The sequence below is a fragment of the Cydia fagiglandana genome, chromosome Z (genome assembly GCF_963556715.1).
Source record: "Cydia fagiglandana chromosome Z, ilCydFagi1.1, whole genome shotgun sequence".
Lineage (NCBI taxonomy): Eukaryota > Metazoa > Arthropoda > Insecta > Lepidoptera > Tortricidae > Cydia > Cydia fagiglandana.
Genome location: NC_085959.1, coordinates 7,491,916 through 7,518,724, shown reverse-complemented (window position 1 = coordinate 7,518,724; position 26,809 = coordinate 7,491,916). Strand labels below are relative to the sequence as shown.

At 41.6% G+C, this 26,809-nt stretch overlaps 1 protein-coding gene across 1 annotated transcript; it reads right to left on the bottom strand.

The window, feature by feature from the left end:
- Positions 1-46: 46 nt before the first annotated feature.
- Positions 47-26,670, bottom strand: LOC134678774 (uncharacterized). Its single transcript, XM_063537474.1, is given in 11 exon segments — positions 47-239; positions 1,135-1,287; positions 13,100-13,158; positions 18,360-18,469; positions 19,056-19,140; positions 19,864-19,984; positions 20,483-20,588; positions 22,228-22,433; positions 23,016-23,233; positions 24,433-24,546; positions 26,340-26,670. Coding segments are annotated over 11 exon segments (1,443 nt in total). The 5' UTR covers positions 26,418-26,670.
- Positions 26,671-26,809: the final 139 nt, after the last annotated feature.

The following is a 26,809-nucleotide window of genomic DNA, read 5'->3' as shown; positions in this document are numbered from 1 at the left end:
CTAATATTAATATATCTCGTAGCAACGCTATCGGTGTAAAACATGCTCACATTTTTGCGGTCTTCTTGTTCATCTTCTGATATATGGAGCCCTTGTTTAGTCCGGCGGGGCCATTGGCGAGCTCGGCGGGGCCCCGCGCTAACGAGAAGCCCCTCTCGCGGGGCTCGGGGCCCAAGGGCCGCACGCAGGACCCCTTGCGGAGGTCGGGGTTAGGGCCCTTCCAGGCCATGTAGTCCTCACTGGAAAAAGTGAGGATTTCCGTTTAACTCAAGCTACCTTCGTCAATCAAAGAAAAAAATACCATAATATATTTATAGGATTACAACACTGCTATTTGCTAATTGCTATATTTTAAGATTGATTTTTTGGAAGGTTAAAATTGAATAGAATAGAATGGAAATAGAAAATAGAAGTACATCCGTTCGACCTCATTTTGGGGTTTGCCATAAGCCGCGCGTGGCGCTGTCGCCACCTAGCGGCCATATCTGTCCTGATCGTAACAGACGCGTTTTGTTAGAGAGTGAGTCTTCTGTAACTAGTACTATTATTTATTCTGTGACGAGACAAGGAACAGCGAGACGAGAAGGGAACAGCATGTACACTCTCGTTTTCACCTGTCTCGGGGTCCCCGACGACAGCCCGCATAACTTACCCGATCATACATTAGGTACCTACTTAAATATAAAACTTGTCGCGCTTCGTATTTTATACATGCTACTGCATTGCTTTAAAAGTCATTATATTTTTATGACAATACTTATTCTTTTAAAAGCTTCAACTAGAATCATGGGCCTTTTACAAATACAATGGACCATATAAAATTAACTGGGAACGGGAACCATAGGTTATACCAGGCGTGGCTCACTCCGCGATTTCGTCGCTTTGCTACCGTTCCACACCAATTTTGGTGGCTAGCCGCGTGGCGCTGTCGCCACCTACTTAGCGGCTATACCTGTCCTGATCGTAACAGACGCGTTTTGTTAGAGAGTGAGTCTTCTCTACAGTCAGCCATGAAAGTGGTTTACCACTTTTCGACTCTATCATCTGATTGATAGTCGAAAAGTGGTAGACCACTTTCTTGTCTGACCGTACCTAGTACTATAATTTATTCTGTGGTTATACATTCATACTTACAGTAAAAGACTGTCCTTCGGGCCACGGCGGAGCACCGGGTTGGGCCCGGCGCCCGCCACCGTGTACTGCGACTTATATTTGGTCTCGGCGACGCTCGTCTTCAAGATCGGCCTGAAACATAACTCAATGTATAGACCGACCGCTTAGGGTCTCCTCAAATATATCGACGCGCATTCGGCAAAAGCCGATAGGAAAAAGCTTTATGTCCACGCAATAAGAGCGAAGAAGCCGACGACGCGTCGGCCGGCGCCGGCCGATGCGAGCCGAGCCGAACGACGACTTTTTCGCTCTTATAGCGCGGACATAAAGCTTTTTCCTATCGGCTTTTGCCGAATGCGCGTCGATATATTTGGGGAGACCCTTAAATGAGTCCTCGCCTGCGCGGTACGGGGCGACTGAGGGGCTACCGCCAAAACCGAAATTCGCAAATTGCGGGGATCTTTCTCTTTTACTCCAATGAAGGCCTAATTAGAGTGACAGAGAAAAATGCCCGCAATTTGCGAACTTCGATTTTCGCGGTTATAGCCCTGGGAATCGTCCCGCCCCGTCGCCCCCGTACCGTGCAGGCGAGCACTCATTTAGACGGTCGGTCTGTAAATAGTAGCTTGTTTTTTGAAAACATGACATCACAATTGCGGTTACATGCAGTTTTGAAATTAATACGATTACTTTTCAGAATTTAATTGTGGGCATGTCTCATGAATGTTTTCTAGCTTGTAAAACAAGAAAATATATTTCTAATACAAGGAGTTAAGAGGAGCCTTCTGCTGTATGCATTACGAGTATAAATAACAAATATGCAAATAAGGGGCCTCAGGTGGCCTCAAGGCGAAGCTTGCCTCATTTCCTAATAACACATATATTTAAAGAATTTGATATTACTGCATGATAAACACAAGTATGATATCACTAACTACTTATTTCAGGAGCGGTATAAGACTGGCAATCAAAGGGATGTTCATTTACATGGAATGTGTTGTGTAACTCTAATTAGTCAAAACCGTTTCTAAAATAGCCTTAAGATTTTTCATGCAGCCGTTAATTGAGTATTAACGCTATATTAACTCATATAAAGTTATTTGCTTACTATTCTATACTATGATAAACTAATAGTATTTAAATTGGTTTTGTAATAATTTAACCTCCTAAGGGCCTTCTTCTTGTATGGCTGGGACAGCCATACAAATGAAAAATGCAAAATTTGCCAAAGATATTTGAACCTACTAAAGGTTAACAGAGCTACTAAATAGAATTGATTAAAAACTGAACGAAACAAAGCAAAAGCAACTCTGTTCCATTAGAATATGATTTAAATTTCATTCTAAATAAGTACTATAGGTAGGACCTTGGGTTGGGCCTTAGGAGGTTTAGCTCAAAGATTGATGGCAAATCTTCATAAATATTAAGTGATTTTTAAATTATATTTTTCTAAGTCATTAAAGTGTAATTTTAATATTGAAAAATAAATAAATAATATTTACTGCTAAACTAAATATAAGATGATCATGAAATGACAGCTATACATACATTATTTCCAGTTGTGTTAAACAAACATTAAACATGCTTACTGTTACAATATAAATGGCGCACAATCGACATGACAACATCAAAAACACATCAGTAAAAAATACGACATTTCACAAACTATGTAAAATCACACTCCACTACACATCTAATTCCTATTTATTTTCGTGCTAGTGTAAGTCAAAACCCTATCATCATTTCCCATTCGTTTTAACTTTGCCCAGCCAATAAATATAAGTCTTAACGCTGCAAATAGGCAAAGATAAAACACTATGGCAAATAAAAATCCTAACAAAATTGAGATTCCTCTTTTATTTGCTAAGTTGCTATACTCATATTCGTACAAAGGCATGCAAAAGCCCCATTATAAAATTGATTGAACAGTTTTTTAGCCGGTAACGGGAAACGGAAACGAAATCAATTCGAAAAATAAAACAGTTTAAAGAGTCCTGGATAATATACCTACAAATTGCAAGAAACACACTATTATTTTGTTAATTTTTTTAATTAACTTGATATTACAGACACCCTTTGACAAGTCCTTAAACAGAAGACAACAGCATGCAAAAGAAAAGAAGATATTTACCAAGAAGTGACAACGTCATCTAATACGTCAAGCGTGTCGTGTATGCTTGCTGTCTCATTCCTGTACAGGTGAAGCGTATGTTGCTTATTATGTTTTATTTAATAGTCCAATCAAAAGGAAAAATCCAATCCAGGAATGATTTTTTACATCTCGCTTTTTGACATTTGACAAAATTCAAATGTAAATGAAAGATAGAATCAAAGAGAATAAAGTCTATAGAGACGGATTGTCAAAGTAAATTGTGTAGCCACTGTAAATTTACTGCCATCTTTCGACAGAACATAAAACTGTTAGAACGCCATTTGACTTTGATCCTTATTCTTTCACTGATATGTGTTAACTTATTAAATATTGATATTTACGCCATCTACTCGACTATAGGCCAAAGGTATAGTTCCATGTTTTTGAGCGATGGCGCCACAACCTTCAGCCTATGCTCGAGTACATAGATGGCGTGAATATTAATATTTAAAAAGTTAACACATATCAGTTAAAGAATTAGGATCAAAGTCAAATGGCGTTCAAACAGTGTTAATCTTCTGTCGAAAGATGGCAGTAAATGAACTATAGCTACATAATTTACCATGACAGTAACTCACTTCTTCAAATCCTCTTTGATATAATGGAATCAGTACATCGGTATATTATTAACAAACAAGAGTTGCTTTCGAAATTATAATATTACAATAAATATAATAACTATAATAAGGATAGTAACAATCATTTTCGAAGATTGGATTTTTAGATATTAAGTAAATTTGAGTACATTTACACTGAGATCTTAAGTAATGCACTGAGTAAAAAGTATATTTTCTTAACGTCAACTTACAAAGATAAAATGTTATAAATAATTTAAAGAAATATTTTAGACCAATTCACATAAGCTGGCTTGAATCAATTTCCCTTATTATAGAGTACCTGTAGTAATTGTTAAATGAACAAATAATACAGGTAATAAATAATAAACAAGTAATAAGTAATAAATTTTAATAAAATTAATCTTTAAAAAAAAATAATCACAAATAATCTTCACGCTTTTTGACTGAATATAACCAATTAACCATGTTTTCACATTAACATATACCCACAAGTAGATTATTTTATACACCCGTTTTAATGTGTTTACACCAGCTTCGATGAATCGATGTATTATTTGTAAACAATTTCATGTGTACTATGTAGGTATGTACAACAGGCAAAGCATTAATATGTTTAAGAATTATCATATTGAAGTAAAATTAATAGAATACGAAGCAAGAAAACAGTGTCAGGTAAATCTGTATTAGTCATATACATTTTTCAATTATAATTTATAATTTGTACTGTATGTTATTCGAAAATCCGTTCAACATTGCCCGTCCATGTTACATGACTAATTTATTTTATTTTATTTAGTATCAAGAAGGAAATCAAATCATGTTTCTGTAACTAAACTTAAAGACCGGGCAAAGTTGCGATGTAGAGAGTATATAAAAATGAATTTTAACATGCTAAGGTCACATGCGAAAGCCGCTAATCCAAGGTGTACCTTAAATCGTAACTCAAACCTAAGAAACGGCCCAGCTCGCTAATCGTTAAGATAGAAAAGTTCCTTATACACGTCGTAGGAGTGTGCAATGAGAACAACGAAACACGTCTGCGTTAACATCAATGTGTTTTCTTAATAATCTAAATATTCTCTCTTAATTTATCGATTTTAACGGCAAGTACAGCAAATCATTGTGATAGCACGTAATGCACGTTCTGAATAAATTTTGTATGGTAAGGTAACGTCCAACGAAAAAATCCACCAGGAACCCGGTTCACTACCTTCGTGTGTTTTCGGTTCTATCTATTTAAACGTCACGTTGCAACTACGTTTCGGTGACGTCTTCATAAGTAACCGTAGCCGCGCCAACGAGATATATGCATATCAATATCCACAGATTCGTAGGTTTCACATTACGATTTATTCGTCCTATATGGGATCGAGTTAGGGCCCAAGGACTGATGACAATTACATTCTACGACCTGTTCTTGTCGCTCAAATCACTCAGCACTAATCATGACACGCTGCCGTTTTCGCTATAGTTCATTTTTTTAGCCTTAGTAAGAACTTGAAAGAAGCGATCGTGACATGTCTTTTAATTGATCGACGCTTTTAATAAATCAGTAACTATTTACTTATGAAAGCAGAAGAATTTAAATGATCGTATTAGATTCATAATTGTTACATATTTGCCGTAACTTATTTTTAAAATGTGCTTTTCAATTAAATCAAGAGTGAACAGGCACCTTCTGGGCGAGCTCGCTCCATCGTAGGCCACGTCTACGCCTCGGCTAGTCTGTGGCCATGAGTAAGCCCATTCATAATAAAAAAAAAGACACATGATTGTTTACCTTATTTCTAATGCTATAAAAACGAACTATATACATCGGGAAATGTTATCAATCACGACGCATTACGACTGTAGCAGTGAATGAGTTCAGACAGGAACAAAGGCCCTTACGATGGCGATTACTCGGCGACCATTAAAATGTAAGCGACGTTATGCCATGATACATGAAGTGCAAGATGCATGAAGTACAGTCGCCATCAGATATATCGGAGCGGCCAAGGTGCTCACAAATATCTGAGCACGCCTCTATTGTCAGGGCGTTAGAGTGCGTGTTCGGATATTGTGAACACCTTGGCCGCTCCGATATATCTGATGGCGACTGTACATATGGGCCTGTAGGTCGGGCCCTAAGAATTACTACGCTTTGGGACGGGGAAGACATCACGGCTGGTCGACATGTTAGGAGAAGCTAAAATGTTCCCTGAAGCGATTTTATCAAAAAATAAGTATTTCAACAATGCCAAACCCATATTTTTGCTATCCGATTATTTTTTGTTTAACCTTTCGTCAGTCTAAGCACTGATCAGTGAGCACAAATTAAAATCCTTTGTTCAATACTTTAATCCTTTGTTTAAATTTTGCTTAGACAGAAGAAGGGTTAAGAAATCTAAAAGTAAGAGATTGGTTTTAAATAAATTGCAGTTTAATTCAAATTAATGCTATGTATGGTCAATGAATACCTATATATTTGGAGCACTTTCAACATATGGACCAGCCGCTACGAAATAGATAGTCAGCCTCTTATTTCAAGTCACTAAACTTCGTATTTACAAATTTTTCAACGATAACTTTGACCTCACAAAAGTCATAAAGCATATTAAACGATATAGGTACCAAAAGCTTTGTTATGCCGTAAAGCAGCGGTCGGCAACCTTTTAGCAGCCAAGGGCCACATAGTAGTTAACGAAGATGACGCGGGCCTCACTTTGGTAATATTTGTGACTATAGCAGACATTGTCGATCGTCAGTACTAACTACATACAAAATAGCCAGGGAGGCTCGCGGGCCGCAAGCGAGAGGTTGGCGGGCCGCATGCGGCCCGCGGGCCGCTGGTTGCCGACCGCTGCCGTAAAGCAAAAACCAAAGAAAAAAATTAAGGTTTTGTTTTATGAGGAAAGTTATATTTAAAAGCAATGGTGTTGGAAATATGGTTAATATTCTTTAATTTTGAAATCGAATGAAACATAAGAAATGTATTTCTGTGTACACTGAAGTAATGGGGTTGGCAACTGTCAAAGGTTTGCATAGATGACGCCATCATAGCTTGCCCCTTTTTCTATAAGATTTGGCTTAAAGAGCTGGTATCCAGGGCATTAAAAAAACCAAATTTTGACACAATTCTAGGGATTGACAGGGCAAGCTATGATGGCGCCATCTGCTTAATACTTCGACCGGCCAACCCCATTAGAACTACGGGTAGGCCGTGGACCTTAGAAGGGTAATACAGAGTAATTGTAAGTTTATGTGACTGAAAAAGAGACGGAATCTAGTAATAAATTTAGACGTACGGTAGTCGCGCGACGCTTATAACACACGGCTGCGCCGCTTTCCACTCCTCCCTAGTTCATAACACCGTGTCAGTGCCGTATGAAAAGCGTACGCGAAATGCCGTGAAACTGTCTTTTTTTGGCATAGAAGGAAACAATCACGGAACTAATCAAATGTGACGTTCCACAGAAAAAGGTACCTTATGGCGGCTGGCGCTTACGTCGCATAGCGCCGCAATAATATTGGAGCGGCGTTATAATAGCGTAAGCGCCAAAGGTACCTATACCCGTGGGACGTCACAAATAGATGTCTTACATTAAAGAACAAGTGACCAAGCATAAAAAGTGGCCAAGGCCGGAATCGAACCGGTCACAGATAGTGAATGGGTATTGAGTGGCTTATGGCTCCTATACACGATGGGCCAGCGCCGGCCACTCCAAGCGACGCAGCCATGCGGTAGAATGAGATAGCAATGTCACTTGCTCCCTCTAACGCATAAATGCGTCTCTTGGAGTGGCCGGCGCTGGCCCATCGTGTAGAGGAGCCATTACCATTAGATGTGGCCGAAAGTTGACAAGCCCTGTTTAAATCAAGTGTTGGCAACTGGAGGGCTTAGTTACTTTTTCTTTAGTGTATGAAATCTATTTCAGTTTATAACAGTAGGTGAATTTGCCTATTGAAAATTCATTTTAGTATAATCAAATAACCTGCAAAGTAAAAAAGTGAATAGTTTCACGACATAATAGAGTTGATCCGGAACGCTCGCGTAACACAATAGTAAATTATCACTGTTTTGGTGCCTCGAGGCCGTGATGAAACGTTTAAGGCCTGTGCACACCGGCTGCGTGTGCGTGACGTGCACGTGCGCGTGCGGCGTTGTAGTATACAGATCCTTATGAGAGACGGCACACCGCTTGCGTGACGTGTGCGGCTCCAACATTTTAGCACACGTACGCGCGCACGTCACGCCCACGCAAGCCGGTGTGGCTCGGCCTTTAGCGTTAGTCGTATTTCCTTGCTTGTCGCTTGGACTTCACACAAACAACCGAGACAACACAAACGCTAGTCGGAGATAGACTTGCATTCTACATTGTGCTGTAGTCATTAAATTTCCACACAAGTATACCCAACTGAATGTGACTGCCCACAAACAAATGATTTTTCATGCAACTAATAACCTCTAGCCGCCCATACGTCAAACCTTGCCAAGCAAAATGAAATTTTATTATGTCAACACAAAGTTCAAATTAGAATGGATAAGGAGACCTTTTTATAGGTCTCTGGGTGGCTAGAGGATAGAGAATAGATAAGTATTACAGTTCTTTTTATTTTGATATGTTTTTGTATATGGGCAAAGTTACAAAAGGTGGGCAAAGTTGTGGGCACAATTGTTACACGCATCCACGTTACAAAATTATACGCACTGTCGAAACACAAGAATGATGTATGATCGAACAGTACTGGAGGTTCACGAAGAAACGTACAGCACTATTCATTAGAGTGAGGTAAAAAGCTCGTCGAATGAAAATCGGCCTTGTGCGGTATAGTCGCGGACGGTCTTGAACGCAAAATGACTAGTGTAATATTTTGCCTATATCGCTTTTAGTCTACATCGCGAACAGTCTATAGTTCGTTTTTTTTAGCATTAGAAAGAACTCCACAGAAGCAAGCGTGCAGTTTTTATCAGGCTCTTTAATTGTTAATAATTATTGGATTATCTAATGTAGCATGGTCAATACATATAATTTACTTCAAATTATTATCGCTAAAAGTGCCGGATTTGGAACCACAAGCTTACTTCTGCGAAGTTCTTTCTAATGATAAAAAAAACGGACTGTAGAACGCAAAATGACCACTTTTTTATATCACACAGGTAGCTAGGTTAGGTTCGTTAGTTATCTTCAAATGACCGAAGGCCAAACCGCACAGAATAGGAGCCCCGCGGCAGCGGGGCTCCGTCGACGTCGCTAACGTAAAGATACAACGACGGAAAATGATGTAGGCATTTTGCGTTCTGGACCGTTCGCGATGTAGACTAAGAGCTATATAGGCAAAACGTTACACTAGTCATTTTGGGTTCTAGACCGTCCGCGAATAACCCCCTTGTGCTTGTGCCTTGATTTAGATAAACATTGATATACAGTCCGTTTTTTTTTAGCATTAGAAAGAACTTCGCAGAAGTAAGCTTGTGGTTCCAAATCCGGCACTTTTAGCGGTAATAATTTGAAGCAAATTATATGTATTGACCAAGCTACATTAGATAATTCAATAATTATTAACAATAAAAGAGCCTGATAAAAATTGCACGCTTGCTCCTGTGGAGTTCTTTCTAATGCTAAAAAAAACGAACTATAAGATCAGGTGGGGTAACAGAAAAATAGTTAATTTTGCTGGAGGCAAGAGAAACATTCTAAGGAAAGTCCTTCAGATGTAGTGGATAAATATTAACCATCGTATTTTCAATGTACGAACGTGTCTTGCTATTTTCAATTTCAATTTCTTTATTGTTCAATTTATAATTCGTTTTTTTTAGCATTAGAAAGAACTTCGCAGAAGTAAGCTTGTGGTTCCAAATCTGGCACTTTTAGCGGTAATCATTTGAAGTAAATTATATGTATTGACCATGCTACATTAGATAATTCAATAATTATTAACAATTAAAGAACCTGATAAAAACTGCACGCTTGCTTCTGTGGAGTTCTTTCTAATGCTAAAAAAAACGAACTATAGGCATTAACATAATGCACCTATGAAGGTCAAAAAGTACATTTGTACACAATTCAATTTAAATTAAATTAAACAATCACAACAAACATCAAATACATAATTACAAACACATTGCATACTTGTTATACATATAGCACCAAATAAAATAAAATCAGTTTCAATTATTTAACCGTTTTTTGGTTTATGTCAATTTCTTTCCATATATCCCGATCAGTGATATAGTCCTTAACTTTATAATACGCTCTAGCAATAAGTGCTCGTTTTACAACGGTTTTAAATTGTGCATCCGTTAGCTTACAAATTTCAGTCAGTCTCGGTATAGTTTGTAGGTTTCTAATAGAGCCCGAGCTAATCCTATTGTCTATTGTAAAGTAAAACTCGTGCCACGTGCCACAACCACCTGCATAAAAATACGTACTTCGGTTACTGAGTGCCGGCGAGTCGAACGCTACAGAACCAGTGTAAAATGTGTCATCGAGATGCGTAACAAAGGCGCGTTATCGGAGAGCGCACCTACACTGGTTTTTTGAGCGTTGGACTAGCCCGCGCTCAGGTGCCAAATAGAATAATTAAGACCCTTTTTTTCAGGTAATTAGCACGTGCGGTTTTACTTAACAATAGATAATAGGATTAGCCGTCGGGCTTTATTAGAAACCTACAAACTATACAAAAACTACTGACATTGACTGAAGTAGCATGACAAATACGAACGTTTCCGAGGAAATAAAATGGAGAACAATTATGCACTACATCAGTACGTAAGTATTTGTTAATCTTATTTGTGCATTAGGGCTCATTTACACGATGCGAGAACTCGCATGCTAGTTTCATTACATTGCGGTTTTTGATCGTTCGGATAAATTGTACGTAACCAACAGTCCGCAATGTAACTAAAATCGCATACGAGTTCGCGCGCCGTCTAAATCAGCCATTCAGATTCAGATTCAGATTTCATTTATTTGCAATAAACATGGTAAACAATAAACAATTTTTTACCTATAGTTTTTGTAAGTTTTATTATGTTTGTTAATTTATTTCTTTGTTTCTATCAATAAAGAACATCATAAACATGGTACATGGTATTAGTTTTGTTTTGAGTATTATTATTTAATTTCGTTTTTAATATCTTTAAGGCCCACTTGCACTATTCCACTAACCCGGGATTAAGCGGTTAAACCGTTAACCAAGTGTCAAATTGTACTGGTAACCATGATAACGCCAGGTTTAACCGGTTCATCCCGGGTTAGTGGAATGGTGCAAGTGGGCCTAAGTATCTCTGTTCATTCTCTCAACAAGTGTGTCTCTTACCCCACCTAACCTTACAACATCAATTATGGATTATTATGATATTTCCTTCGTCAACTTGGACGTGTTCATGTGAAATTAACAATTGTAGTCGTTCTAACTCTGCATTGGTTTGGCAAGCGACAGTGTAGAAGACCCACCATAAACGTCAATTTAATTCCTAAAGTACGGACGCCAAGCATGAAGAATTACGTACATTGACCCGCCTGTTCTTATCTCTATCGCACGCGCATAATTATATCGCTGCACAATGTGCCTGCGGTCAATTCCACTGTGCGAGTGGGAAAGCAATATAACTATGCGCGTGCGATAGAGATAGGAAATGGCGGATCACGAAATTAGCTTAGCCTCCTTACTGTGTGAAATTATGACGTTCGTAGGGGCGTTGCCAGACTTTCAGGCGAAATCGAACATTTTTATCGCCTGTCACTATGTCCATCACTCTCGCACTTACGTACTTGTTAGAACGTGACATCAGGCATGGTGACAACCGATAAAAATGCGACCGTGCTACCAGTGCAGAGCGGCTACCGCGAAAACCGAAATTCGCAAATTGCGGGGATCTTTCTCTTTTACTCCATTGAAGGAGTAATTAGAGTGACAGAGAAAAATCCCCGCAATTTGCGAACTTCCTGTCCTCAATTGATTGACCGGAAAAAAATTTAAATTGTTCATGAAAATACTATTTGAAATCATCCTATCATGAATTGTTCGAGCCCATGATAACCATCAGAGATGTGACTTATTTGAAATACTTGTATTTAAAATGCAAATACAAAATGCAAAATACCTATTTTGTATTTTGTATTTAAATACCTTTTGAAGAAAACTATTTTGTATTTTATTTGAAATAGTTTTTGGGACCTATTTTCTATTTTCAAAATACAAAATACTTTATAGTTAGTAGGTAATGTAGGTAGGAGTTATAATCTCTTCTGATGTTACAATCCTGGCAACTCTCTCATTCTTTTAACATGGAACTGTTGAATGAATCTGTTTAGTAACGTCGCACATGACCACAAGCGTAGCGAGTGGTTAAAAAAGTGGAATCTTGAATGTTGTGAGGGTTTCAAGGCACAAGAGGAGAATAAACTTTTCTGGCCTGGTGAAACTCAAACGAGACGTTTTCATCACACTAACGAGGGACATTATACTAGCTGTAAAATATTACAAATTAATGCTTTAAAAGTTGGCCGTTAAAAACCATCATCCATACATCCTACTGGTTCATATGAGCAAACAACTAGAAATTTGCACTTAAGATAGAGGATTGATTTCAAAGAATAAAGAGAGTCTTTTCAACTCGGAAATTCCGAGAAATACTTTTTAATTCAGACTAGGTATTCACTACTCAGAGTACTTTTTATCGCAAAGTATTTGTATTTTTAAAAAAGTATTTTGAAAATACCTATTTAGTATTTTGTATTTAAATACATTTTCAAAAACTATTTTGTATTTTGCATTTCAAATAGTTATATCAAGGAAGTATTTGTATTTTGTATTTAAATACTTTTTATAAAGTATTTTTCGCATCTCTGATAACCATATCATTAGTTCCCAACACAATGTTTGTGGTTTTAAGCATCATTAAAATGTAATGGCTCCTCTACACGATGGGCCAACGCCGGCCACTCCAAGGGACGCATTTATGCGTTAGAGGGAGCAAGTGATATTGCTATCTCGTTCTACCGCATGGCTGCGTCCCTTGTGAGTGGCCGGCGCTGGCCCATCGTGTAGAGGAGCCATAATGATGAGTCGTGTAGATGAGTGAAGTAGGTAATTACTAATTAAGGCCCACTTGCACCATTCCGCTAACCCGGGTTTAATCAGTTAAACCGTTAACCTAGTATCAAATTGTACTGGTAACCATGGTAACGCCAGGTTTAACCGGCTAACCCCGGGTTACTGGAATGGTGCAAGTGGGCCTAAGTGGATCAATAATTTACATAGTCCTTACCCGGGAGGTTTGACCTCAGGTGTCCGTGACCGTTTCGGCGTGGTTGGCTCCGTTTTGATCTGAAAAAGAGGTCAAAATGGAGTAGTTTATTGTAAAGCTTAAATTTAATTCAAATTACTGAGAAATAAATACAACTTAGGGAACAAATCGAATTATTGTATTAAATATTTTTCATATGGAGATGTTAGACTGTAGCCCTGTAGACCACACGGGCGTGTATTGCTATCCTGTTCACTCATATTGTGGTAATGCATGAGTGAGAGAGTGATAGTACCTTGGGCTCCTCCGTTAGTACAGCGGCCAGTATCTGCTCGGCGCGCTCCTCGTTGTAATCCACGCTGTCGAGCTGTGTATTGCTATCCTGTTCACTCATATTGTGGTAATGCATGAGTAAGAGAGTGATAGTACCTTGGGCTCCTCCGTTAGTACAGCGGCCAGTATCTGCTCGGCGCGCTCCTCGTTGTAATCCACGCTGTCGAGCTGTGTATTGCTATCCTGTTCACTCATATTGCGGTAATGCATGAGTAAGAGAGTGATAGTACCTTGGGCTCCTCCGTTAGTACAGCGGCCAGTATCTGCTCGGCGCGTTCCTCGTTGTAATCCACGCTGTCGAGCTGTGTATTGCTATCCTGTTCACTCATATTGTGGTAATGCATGAGTAAGAGAGTGATAGTACCTTGGGCTCCTCCGTTAGTACAGCGGCCAGTATCTGCTCGGCGCGCTCCTCGTTGTAATCCACGCTGTCGAGCTGTGTATTGCTATCCTGTTCACTCATATTGTGGTAATGCATGAGTAAGAGAGTGATAGTACCTTGGGCTCCTCCGTTAGTACAGCGGCCAGTATCTGCTCGGCGCGCTCCTCGTTGTAATCCACGCTGTCGAGCTGTGTATTGCTATCCTGTTCACTCATATTGTGGTCATGCATGAGTAAGAGAGTGATAGTACCTTGGGCTCCTCCGTTAGTACAGCGGCCAGTATCTGCTCGGCAGTCGGCGCGCTCCTCGTTGTAATCCACGCTGTCGAGCTGTGTATGGCTATCCTGTTCACTCATATTGTGGTCATGCATGAGTAAGAGAGTGATAGTACCTTGGGCTCCTCCGTTAGTACAGCGGCCAGTATCTGCTCGGCGCGCTCCTCGTTGTAATCCACGCCGTCGAGCTGTGTATTGCTATCCTGTTCACTCGTATTGTGGTAATGCATGAGTAAGAGAGTGATAGTACCTTGGGCTCCTCCGTTAGTACAGCGGCCAGTATCTGCTCGGCGCGCTCCTCGTTGTAATCCACGCCGTCGAGCTGTGTATTGCTATCCTGTTCACTCGTATTGTGGTAATGCATGAGTGAGAGAGTGATAGTACCTTGGGCTCCTCCGTTAGTACAGCGGCCAGTATCTGCTCGGCGCACTCCTCGTTGTAATCCACGCCGTCGAGCTGTGTATTGCTATCCTGTTCACTCATATTGTGGTAATGCATGAGTGAGAGAGTGATAGTACCTTGGGCTCCTCCGTTAGTACAGCGGCCAGTATCTGCTCGGCGCACTCCTCGTTGTAATCCACGCCGTCGAGCTGTGTATTGCTATCCTGTTCACTCATATTGTGGTAATGCATGAGTGAGAGAGTGATAGTACCTTGGGCTCCTCCGTTAGTACAGCGGCCAGTATCTGCTCGGCGCGCTCCTCGTTGTAATCCACGCTGTCGAGCTTTGTATTGCTATCCTGTTCACTCGTATTGTGGTAATGCATGAGTGAGAGAGTGATAGTACCTTGGGCTCCTCCGTTAGTACAGCGGCCAGTATCTGCTCGGCGCGCTCCTCGTTGTAATCCACGCCGTCGAGCTGTGTATTGCTATCCTGTTCACTCGTATTGTGGTAATGCATGAGTGAGAGAGTGATAGTACCTTGGGCTCCTCCGTTAGTACAGCGGCCAGTATCTGCTCGGCGCGCTCCTCGTTGTAATCCACGCTGTCGAGCTTTGTATTGCTATCCTGTTCACTCGTATTGTGGTAATGCATGAGTGAGAGAGTGATAGTACCTTGGGCTCCTCCGTTAGTACAGCGGCCAGTATCTGCTCGGCGCGCTCCTCGTTGTAATCCACGCCGTCGAGCTGTGTATTGCTATCCTGTTCACTCGTATTGTGGTAATGCATGAGTGAGAGAGTGATAGTACCTTGGGCTCCTCCGTTAGTACAGCGGCCAGTATCTGCTCGGCGCACTCCTCGTTGTAATCCACGCCGTCGAGCTGTGTATTGCTATCCTGTTCACTCATATTGTGGTAATGCATGAGTGAGAGAGTGATAGTACCTTGGGCTCCTCCGTTAGTACAGCGGCCAGTATCTGCTCGGCGCGCTCCTCGTTGTAATCCACGCCGTCGAGCTGTGTATTGCTATCCTGTTCACTCGTATTGTGGTAATGCATGAGTGAGAGAGTGATAGTACCTTGGGCTCCTCCGTTAGTACAGCGGCCAGTATCTGCTCGGCGCGCTCCTCGTTGTAATCCACGCTGTCGAGCTTTGTATTGCTATCCTGTTCACTCGTATTGTGGTAATGCATGAGTGAGAGAGTGATAGTACCTTGGGCTCCTCCGTTAGTACAGCGGCCAGTATCTGCTCGGCGCGCTCCTCGTTGTAATCCACGCCGTCGAGCTGTGTATTGCTATCCTGTTCACTCGTATTGTGGTAATGCATGAGTGAGAGAGTGATAGTACCTTGGGCTCCTCCGTTAGTACAGCGGCCAGTATCTGCTCGGCGCGCTCCTCGTTGTAATCCACGCTGTCGAGCTTTGTATTGCTATCCTGTTCACTCGTATTGTGGTAATGCATGAGTGAGAGAGTGATAGTACCTTGGGCTCCTCCGTTAGTACAGCGGCCAGTATCTGCTCGGCGCGCTCCTCGTTGTAATCCACGCCGTCGAGCTGTGTATTGCTATCCTGTTCACTCGTATTGTGGTAATGCATGAGTGAGAGAGTGATAGTACCTTGGGCTCCTCCGTTAGTACAGCGGCCAGTATCTGCTCGGCGCGCTCCTCGTTGTAATCCACGCCGTCGAGCTGTGTATTGCTATCCTGTTCACTCGTATTGTGGTAATGCATGAGTGAGAGAGTGATAGTACCTTGGGCTCCTCCGTTAGTACAGCGGCCAGTATCTGCTCGGCGCGCTCCTCGTTGTAATCCACGCCGTCGAGCTGTGTATTGCTATCCTGTTCACTCGTATTGTGGTAATGCACGAGTGAGAGAGTGATAGTACCTTGGGCTCCTCCGTTAGTACAGCGGCCAGTATCTGCTCGGCGCGCTCCTCGTTGTAATCCACGCCGTCGAGCTGTGTATTGCTATCCTGTTCACTCGTATTGTGGTAATGCATGAGTGAGAGAGTGATAGTACCTTGGGCTCCTCCGTTAGTACAGCGGCCAGTATCTGCTCGGCGCGCTCCTCGTTGTAATCCACGCCGTCGAGCTGTGTATTGCTATCCTGTTCACTCGTATTGTGGTATTGCATGAGTAAGAGAGTGATAGTACCTTGGGCTCCTCCGTTAGTACAGCGGCCAGTATCTGCTCGGCGCGCTCCTCGTTGTAATCCACGCCGTCGAGCTGTGTATTGCTATCCTGTTCACTCGTATTGTGGTAATGCATGAGTGAGAGAGTGATAGTACCTTGGGCTCCTCCGTTAGTACAGCGGCCAGTATCTGCTCGGCGCGCTCCTCGTTGTAATCCACGCCGTCGAGCTATGTATTGCTATCCTGTTCACTCGTATTGTGGTAATGCATGAGTGAGAGAGTGATAGTACCTTGGGCTCCTCCGTTAGTACAGCGGCCAGTATCTGCTCGGCGCGCTCCTCGTTGTAATCCACGCCGTCGAGCTGTGTATTGCTATCCTGTTCACTCGTATTGTGGTAATGCATGAGTGAGAGAGTGATAGTACCTTGGGCTCCTCCGTTAGTACAGCGGCCAGTATCTGCTCGGCGCGCTCCTCGTTGTAATCCACGCCGTCGAGCTGTGTATTGCTATCCTGTTCACTCGTATTGTGGTAATGCATGAGTGAGAGAGTGATAGTACCTTGGGCTCCTCCGTTAGTACAGCGGCCAGTATCTGCTCGGCGCGCTCCTCGTTGTAATCCACGCCGTCGAGCTGTGTATTGCTATCCTGTTCACTCGTATTGTGGTAATGCATGAGTGAGAGAGTGATAGTACCTTGGGCTCCTCCGTTAGTACAGCGGCCAGTATCTGCTCGGCGCGCTCCTCGTTGTAATCCACGCTGTCGAGCTGTGTATTGCTATCCCGTTCACTCGTATTGTGGTAATGCATGAGTGAGAGAGTGATAGTACCTTGGGCTCCTCCGTTAGTACAGCGGCCAGTATCTGCTCGGCGCGCTCCTCGTTGTAATCCACGCCGTCGAGCTGTGTATTGCTATCCTGTTCACTCGTATTGTGGTAATGCATGAGTGAGAGAGTGATAGTACCTTGGGCTCCTCCGTTAGTACAGCGGCCAGTATCTGCTCGGCGCGCTCCTCGTTGTAATCCACGCCGTCGAGCTGTGTATTGCTATCCTGTTCACTCGTATTGTGGTAATGCATGAGTGAGAGAGTGATAGTACCTTGGGCTCCTCCGTTAGTACAGCGGCCAGTATCTGCTCGGCGCGCTCCTCGTTGTAATCCACGCCGTCGAGCTGTGTATTGCTATCCTGTTCACTCGTATTGTGGTAATGCATGAGTGAGAGAGTGATAGTACCTTGGGCTCCTCCGTTAGTACAGCGGCCAGTATCTGCTCGGCGCGCTCCTCGTTGTAATCCACGCTGTCGAGCTGTGTATTGCTATCCTGTTCACTCATATTGTGGTAATGCATGAGTGAGAGAGTGATAGTACCTTGGGCTCCTCCGTTAGTACAGCGGCCAGTATCTGCTCGGCGCGCTCCTCGTTGTAATCCACGCCGTCGAGCTGTGTATTGCTATCCTGTTCACTCGTATTGTGGTAATGCATGAGTGAGAGAGTGATAGTACCTTGGGCTCCTCCGTTAGTACAGCGGCCAGTATCTGCTCGGCGCGCTCCTCGTTGTAATCCACGCCGTCGAGCTGTGTATTGCTATCCTGTTCACTCGTATTGTGGTAATGCATGAGTGAGAGAGTGATAGTACCTTGGGCTCCTCCGTTAGTACAGCGGCCAGTATCTGCTCGGCGCGCTCCTCGTTGTAATCCACGCTGTCGAGCTGTGTATTGCTATCCTGTTCACTCGTATTGTGGTAATGCATGAGTGAGAGAGTGATAGTACCTTGGGCTCCTCCGTTAGTACAGCGGCCAGTATCTGCTCGGCGCGCTCCTCGTTGTAATCCACGCTGTCGAGCGCTATGGAGATGACGCGCTCGGCCACAGAGCTGTATTTCTTTTGTAGTTTCTTCTTTACTGTAATATAAATATAAAATAAGATTAAAGGCGTTTGGGGTCATCCATTAATTACGTCACACGAATTTCTAGGTTTTTTGACCCCTCCCCCCCTCCTTGTCACACTTGGTCACATTTGGCAAACCCCTCCCCCCTAGTGTGACGTCACATTTTTTCTACGAAATCGCCAAATACCTAAGTATTATTAATATTTTATCAAAATATTTTTGATGATATAAATATTAGTAATTTTATAACCCAAAACTGCTTAGGAAAGAAAATTAAACGAATAAAAACGATTATCGTCTTAAAAACTTGTTATTTAAATGTACAGCGAATAAAATAATTTAAATAAATTTTCGGTTACTGATGAATATAAAGTGACGTCACAAAGTTTGTGTCTCCCCCCTCCCCAATGTCACATTTTCTTGACCCCCTCCCTCCCCCTAAACGTGTGATGTAATTAATGGATGACCCCTTTTAACGTATATAATTAAACACGACAATAAATTTGTTTTTGTGTTTTTTTTCTATCGTATTAATTTAAAAACTGCTATTCACATTTTCTCTTCGCTTTATTCATTCTAAAAAGAATAAATGTACATACATTCGTTTTTCTCCTCTGCTGTTTTCACGGTGGTGACAACTTTTTTTACGGGCTGGGGCGTTTCTTCTTTTTTCTTGACAATCTCCTGTTGAAAATAAAAATATTACTTGTTTTCATTGTAACACCATATAGAAATACACAATATAGAATAAATACATAGAAACACATACATCTTACGTTTTACTTCCTTCCGACATCCGATATCGGATCGGATAATGTGAAAACGCTCTCAGAAGAGAGAGAGAGAGAGATGTTGGCTAGGAGCGACTTGCCTTCTTAGTGAACCCCATGGTGAGCAGCTCCTCGCTAGCCTTCTGCACGTTGTTGTCCTTGTTCGCAAGCACGTCCAGAATCAGCGTTCCTTCCGACATCCGATATCGGATCGGATAATGTGAAAACGCTCTCAGAAGAGAGAGAGAGAGAGAGTGATGTTGGCTAGGAGCGACTTGCCTTCTTAGTGAACCCCATGGTGAGCAGCTCCTCGCTAGCCTTCTGCACGTTGTTGTCCTTGTTCGCAAGCACGTCCAGAATCAGCGTTCCTTCCGACATCCGATATCGGATCGGATAATGTGAAAACGCTCTCAGAAGAGAGAGAGAGAGAGAGAGTGATGTTGGCTAGGAGCGACTTGCCTTCTTAGTGAACCCCATGGTGAGCAGCTCCTCGCTAGCCTTCTGCACGTTGTTGTCCTTGTTCGCAAGCACGTCCAGAATCAGCGTTCCTTCCGACATCCGATATCGAATCGGATAATGTGAAAACGCTCTCAGAAGAGAGAGAGAGAGAGAGTGATGTTGGCTAGGAGCGACTTGCCTTCTTAGTGAACCCCATGGTGAGCAGCTCCTCGCTAGCCTTCTGCACGTTGTTGTCCTTGTTCGCGAGCACGTCCAGAATCAGCGTCTCTTCCGCCTTCGGGAATACGCTCTTCAGGTATCTGCCATATCATATTTAGGTAAGATATTACGATTTTGTCCTAGGTAAAATTGCAATTTAGTGTAAAGTAGCAATTAGGGTAAAATTGCTATCTAGGGCAATGTTGCCATGTATTGCCTAGCATATGGCTAGCCATCAAAATTGGCTACTTTCCTACTAGTCAAATCAGCTTCTTTTTTAGAACTGTCAAAACGATTTGCTAACATGGAATTTATATGAAAACGTGTGTAGTGACGTCACCGTCAACTCACCTACTTTATATACTTCCATCCGATTTATTAAATAGAAATTGTGTTTAAAAATAACTGCTATCTATGTTTTTCGAATAATGATCTGATGCTTTATTTCGTGCACGGTGTGAAATAATTTATTTCAAGTAGAGGAAAGTACCCAATTGGTGTGGGACGGATGTACATGTAGCCACTTGTTGCGACGCGACGAAATCGCGGAGTGAGCCACGCTTGCCTAAGGTGTGTATTCTGTGCACCTATTCACTTACTTAAGCTTCATCTTCGGTGATTGGTGCCGCGTGGGTTGACTGCTGGTTGATCGGGCGCCGTAGTGGCTGGAGGCTCCGGACGCTGGCCGCAGCAGGCTCGGAGACCCTGCAAGAGGCTTAACTGTCAACCATGTATTATATATTTCAAACTCGAATAGGATGATAACGTTCTGTCATTTCAATACAAAGGTCCCCGCAACAAACATAGGGAAAAAGTGGTTTCAGTTAAATCACACGAAATTTTAGTATGATGTTAATTTGGCTCTCCTGATTATTTTTTTGTATGGGCACAACTCTCTCAAGCCCCCTCCAGACTATGCGTGTGAATCGCGGGCGAAGCCGCGAACGCGAGTGTGGAGTCGATTCCGCTGTCTGCGAAAATCGACGCCACACTCACGTTCGCGGCTTCGTGCCGCGATTCGCGCACGAGTGTGGAGGGGGCTTCAGAAGTAAGCTTTCAGAAATCAGAAAGTATATAAACCTAGGGATTAAGCGTCAATAAAAAATCTAAATTAATCTGACCCAACAGACCGACTAGTTTATGCAGTTGGATGTAAAAAAAAATATAGATTTGTTATTTTTATCAATATCTGCGAGATAACACAGATAAGCCAGACACCTGATAGTAATTTACGTTTAGGGGGACTGACTCACCTTTGTACAGACTTTGATTGCGGTTTTTCAAATGTCGTGGCCCAATCTTAGAATTTATCTTTTTATGATGTGGCAATCATTTCATGAAATCAATTGAAGGGATGTTTACAAAAACAACATAACTGCTTAGAGCGGTTGACATATTTTTAAGAACATTGTTAATCGTTTCAGGTGTCAACCAGTGTAGTCAGTTATGTTGTTTTTGTAAACATCCCTTCAATTGATTCCCACCAATGCAATATTGAGGTAGAAAAAACAAAAAAAAATGGCTGGTAGTTGGCCTCCCTACTAGGGTTGCAAATAGAAAAAAAACCAAATGTTCTTTTCAAATTTATGAAAAAAACCTGGCACCATGGTTTTTTTTCTAAATTAGGTTTTTTTTCAGATGAACAAAAATATGCCACAATAACGGTTTTTCGTGACTTATTTATATAAGTAACCAAAAATTATTTGATTTGAGAAGTATAACTTACAAAAGAAACTAGGCTCTGTGTCAATAGTAACAAAGTACATTTTAATTCCATAACGTTCAGTATACAAACAATTTTTGGGGAATTCCTGAATTCCCCGATGCGGCGACGAGAGGCGTTAGTGTTGCCAACAGTCGATAACTACTTACCACTACAGATTTCATTTATGTTGTTATTAATCAAAGTTGTTAAATTAAATTGTCTAAAACAAATAAAACAACCGTATAATAGTATTAACTGCCTTTCAAATTTTGAGTTTTCAACTTTTGAAAATAAACGTACTCCAGAAAAAAACGGTTTTTTTCACGGTTTTTTTTTCATGTTTTTTTCAAGTCAGAAAAAAAACCGTTTTTTTACAACCCTACTCCCTACCCTCCCTTCCTCCTTCCCATAGCCAACTCCAGGGCGGAAAACACTCCCATTGTCATGGCTCCTCTACACGATGGGCCAACGCCGACCACTCCAAGGGACGCAGCCATGCGGTAGAATGAGATAGCAATATCACTTGCTCCCTCTAACGCATAAATGCGTCCGTTGGAGTAGCCGGCGTTGGCCCATCGTGTAGAAAAAACATAAACAATCTCGTTAGATTGGCTTTTCAAGTCTGTTTCATAATGTTACCTTGAGGTGTCCCAGACAGCGGGGTAAAATGAGCAGAGTGTATGGAGCCTGACACTCCCTTGGCGAGTTGTAGGGCCGAATAGACCCCCATAGCCCCCTTTTGCATGCGAGCCGCCATGGGGGACATGGTGAGAGGTCCCGGGGTCGTTATGGGATGCTTCTCGACTTGGAGAGCGCTTATTACGACGGCTTCGCGATTGTAGTATCTGGGGAAAAGATATACGTATTCGATACAACATTCAAAGTCATTGCGGCGCTCTAAAACCATAAATATCTAAGCATTATAGGAGTAGTTTGTGCTTCAAAGGATAAAGTGGCTCCTTTCAAACAAAATATGATATGTACCTAGAATTTTGTAGCGCCTTGTTGGGACCAAAACTCTGGGCAAAGGTCATTTAAGTCATTTTATACAACTGATCATAGTTAAGTCTGACTTTGTGATCTTCTTAAGTCTCAAGATCCCACTGCCAAAAAGCCGCTCCCATACAATTGAAATTACATATATCTGTCTGGTATTAGTTTTTTGATCTATATTATCAACTCGCTTCTTGCTAAAGTTCGTTTTTTTAGCATTAGAAAGAACTTTCAAGAAGGTAAGCGATCTTAACATGTCTTTTAATTGTAAAACGCTTTTTAAAAATCAAAAACGATTATCGGTCGTATTAGATTCATAATTGTTACATATTTGCCGTAACTTATTTTTAAAATGTGTTTTTCAATTAAAAGACACATCAAGATTGTTTACCTTATTTCTAAGGCTAAAAAAAACGAACTATAAATATACTTACTTCTTCAGCAGTATCTTGATATGCGTCTCGCTGACAGTAGGGAACATGGCGCTGATCTTGGCGACGAGAGCGTCCGTGTCCGAGGCCAGAGTGAGCGAGTCTTGAAACTTGTCGCTGAGATGCGAGACTCGGCCCGGTAGGGGGCTGCCGCGGGGCGTGAGGCAGAGGGCGCGCCCAAGAATCGGGCTGTCGTTTGGCGTGCTGTACGCGCGCCCGTCCTGGAGATAGAACGGGTGTTAGGCGTTGTTAAAAAAAATGTGTAAGCATATTTCAGTAAAGACTGTTAGAAAGTGGCTACATAAAGACAAAGAATTACACCTTACAGAATATCTACATAAAAAAAATTTTGGTGGATTAACGCCGTAGTTTTATTTCAGACGGTAACCTATACTGGCGAATGGCGTGCCGGTCGTGTTTGGCGGGGCATGGTCTCGTAGTCATGAAGTGGGGAGAATATTTCGTCGGGTGACAAGCAAAAGTCACTAAGTACTATCAAAAAATTAAAGTAACAATGCACTTTATTACACTTGTAACACGGTTTATTGTGCAATAATTTCAATGGTGTTAGTTAGTGACTTTTGCTTGTCACCCGGTGATTTGGTACTCACAATATATAGTCAAGCCTTACTAGGCTGGTGGTGGTACATCAGCATCAAAAGTAGCCGATCAAACAACGCGTCAAAAGTGTCTACCATTGTCTAATAGCTTAACAAAAAGAGATATGCATTTATATGTAGAACAATTACATTGCAACAAATATTTCTGAACGCGAACTGTATATATGTCGGCGGCCGATCGTAAGATCAGGCAGATCGTAATGTTCCTGTGTAATGTTTTAACGATTGTCACATTAATCCAATATATAGGTAGGATAGGTTCGTTAGGTTGCTTCAGATGCCCGAAGGGCAAACTGTCCAGAAATAGCGGGGCTCCTTCGACTCAGGGAACGAGTCAAAGATTTTCACGTTTCACGATATGCCTAGGAATTTCACGATATGCCTGATTTTACGATCGGCCTCCGACATATAGATTTAAGTATGTCTTTTTGGATAAAATATTTCAGGGTGGCAGTTTATTTTTGGTGCGTTGTTACATCCGCTAATATTGACGCTGAACTGTAGGTACGTATGGGTGCAACTGCTTCGAGCATACACGAACATAGAGCCTCCATACACGGACTGCTCGAGCAGTAACAGTAACCCAGTGATCAACATACACGGACTGCTTTTGCAGCTTCACCGCATGATGAAATTTCACCGCGCAGCCAACCGCCCGAAGCAGTTGCAACTGCTTGAGCGGTTCGTGTATTGCGAATGACGATTTTGTATTGAAACTGCAGATCACCCAACGGCGACCGCTTCAGGCTGTTGGCACTGACTGCTCAAAGCAGTCCGTGTATGGCGGCCCATATACTCACGATATGAGGCTTGAGCCCTTTAGGGTGGAACATCTTGGGGCTATTCTGGCTCTGGAAGGCGTGCTGCAGCCGCACGGGGCTCGGGTACGGGTGCACATGGTACGGCGAGTGCGACTGCTCCGAGCACAGACATGGTAGGACAACACACACTGTGAACAGGCCTGTGCGTATCACACATGTGTAGGAAGCGTAGTGGTGTGCGAAATCGGTGAATGACAAGTCTGAACACTAAAATGCTGATCAAAATGGTTCTCTTATAAATGTTATACTTGCGCCCGTAATGCTGGCGTGTGAGTGAAGTTTTAGTATATAGGTAAAATATGTATGGTGAACAAAAGGTCAAGGACTTAGCTTTCTGGCTTTTTCCATTGGTTTGGTGGATAGAGACGGACCATGAAAAGTCTGCAGCGGAATTGATAGCCCACGCAGTGCAAGTGTTATTATAAATGTCATAATTTCATAGAAGTTAGAATAACACTTGCACTGCGTGGGCTATCAAATCCGCTGCAGACTTTTCTTGGTCTGACTAAAATCAGAAAGGATAGATCCTTTATTCCACTAAATAACTAGAATCGCCCTTAAAGACAATGCAGAGTCTGTGCGGAAAATTAAGAGTAGTAGAATGTATGGGTTCCCTTACGCTCTTACTCTTCTCTTTCCGCACAGACTATAGTTAAATTAAATCCAGCCAGCTATCAGTAAGAAACCATTTTGAACGAAAAAAAAAAACATTTTAAGAGACAGACAAATTACATTGGAATATTGTACATTTAGCTTCAAGTAAAATTGGTCACGTATGGTCATGGTCACTCTTGAGAATTAATCCTAATTTTGTGCAACACACTTGTGAATAAAATATAGACTTTCTAGAAAAAAAAAGTTTTATCTGTAAGATTAAACTTATTTTTCACCACATAGAAACTTGATCCAGTAACTCAAAGTGATGCATATTAAACAGGCATCTCTTTTGTAAAGTCTATATTTCCAAGACAATGCTATAATAAGGGATACAAGATATGGGATTAGGCGTGTCCACACAGAGCAAGCAGCCTCGCGAGAAAATTGCCGTGTGAAACAGCTCAGTTGGTGGAGACGTGCCTCGCCCGAGGCAATGGGGCCGAGGCACGCGACGAGACCTGCCTATTGCCATACTTGACATAGCAAATGAAAACTCAGCGTGGCCAGACTATAATGTTAATGTTTCTTAAAAGCGTGTGCCACAACAGTTTTAGTAAGTATTATGTACTCTATCCGTCTGCAGGCCATGATGCTCCGGGTACAACCTGTTCTTCATGTTCCTATGCTAATTCATTCTCTGGAAATAATAACATGATTATAAACTAACAATACATTACACTTTTTTAGCCCAAAGAAAAAAATTATTACTACACCTGTGATCAAAGAGAGACTAAATTAGGGAGAGAAAAGGTAACTTTGCCCACCACTGGTTTAAACGCAGGATATATTGAGAAAGACTATTGTAAAGGTAATGAATTGCTTGGCAGAATAAGAAAATAAGAAGTAAACAATAATGCAATGCAGCGTAGAAATTGTCAGCATGTAGAATTTTTAGACAAACAACAATAAAAAGGTTTTTGGCAAATTGCTGAAAACAAAGGACAGGAATAGCCTTAGTAGTCTTCACAATAATAATAGAAATATAAGTTCCCTAGCTTTTATTAATGTTTGTTACAAAAATTAAACAAAGTTTGTGTATGGTGTGTAGTTGTTGGATTTAAGCACGCTGTTAATTTTGTGTTTGAATTCCACTCTACTCGCAACAGCGTCAATAAATTGAAAAGTGCGCAGGTAGCAGGCAGGTAGATTTTTGAACGAACCTACATTTATAGTTTTCATTAATTATAAGTTTGTAAATATATATGTGTACATATTAAAATGTAATGTACCTGAGGATTGATACACTCCAAGGCGATGTGGTGAGCGGCATTGTGCAGCGACTTATGTTTCGACCGCAACTCATCCATTTTAATTTTCTTTTCGATTAAACTTCTAACGACACTTGACTACCTGTCCGGTGTTATAAACAAAACATTCACATTTTCTCAATAAAACAATACACAAAACATTCTTACATGATATTTAACGAAAAATAAGGAGATAACTAGCAAATACCATAATATATTTGAATATTTCCCTCCTTTATTATTATTTTGTTTGGCAGATACGTGTGTCGTAAAACGGGAAGCTAACGCGTGTATGCCAGCAGAATTCAAATGTATGTATCATCTATACATGAGCGGCATTTAACGCTGCCCTGCCCAATTTGGTCGGTTAATATTGCGTAAGAACATGGCGTTCAAAAAATCAATAATTTAGTTTGAGATGCGTTCGCAATAATCGTTACCTATAAAAATAA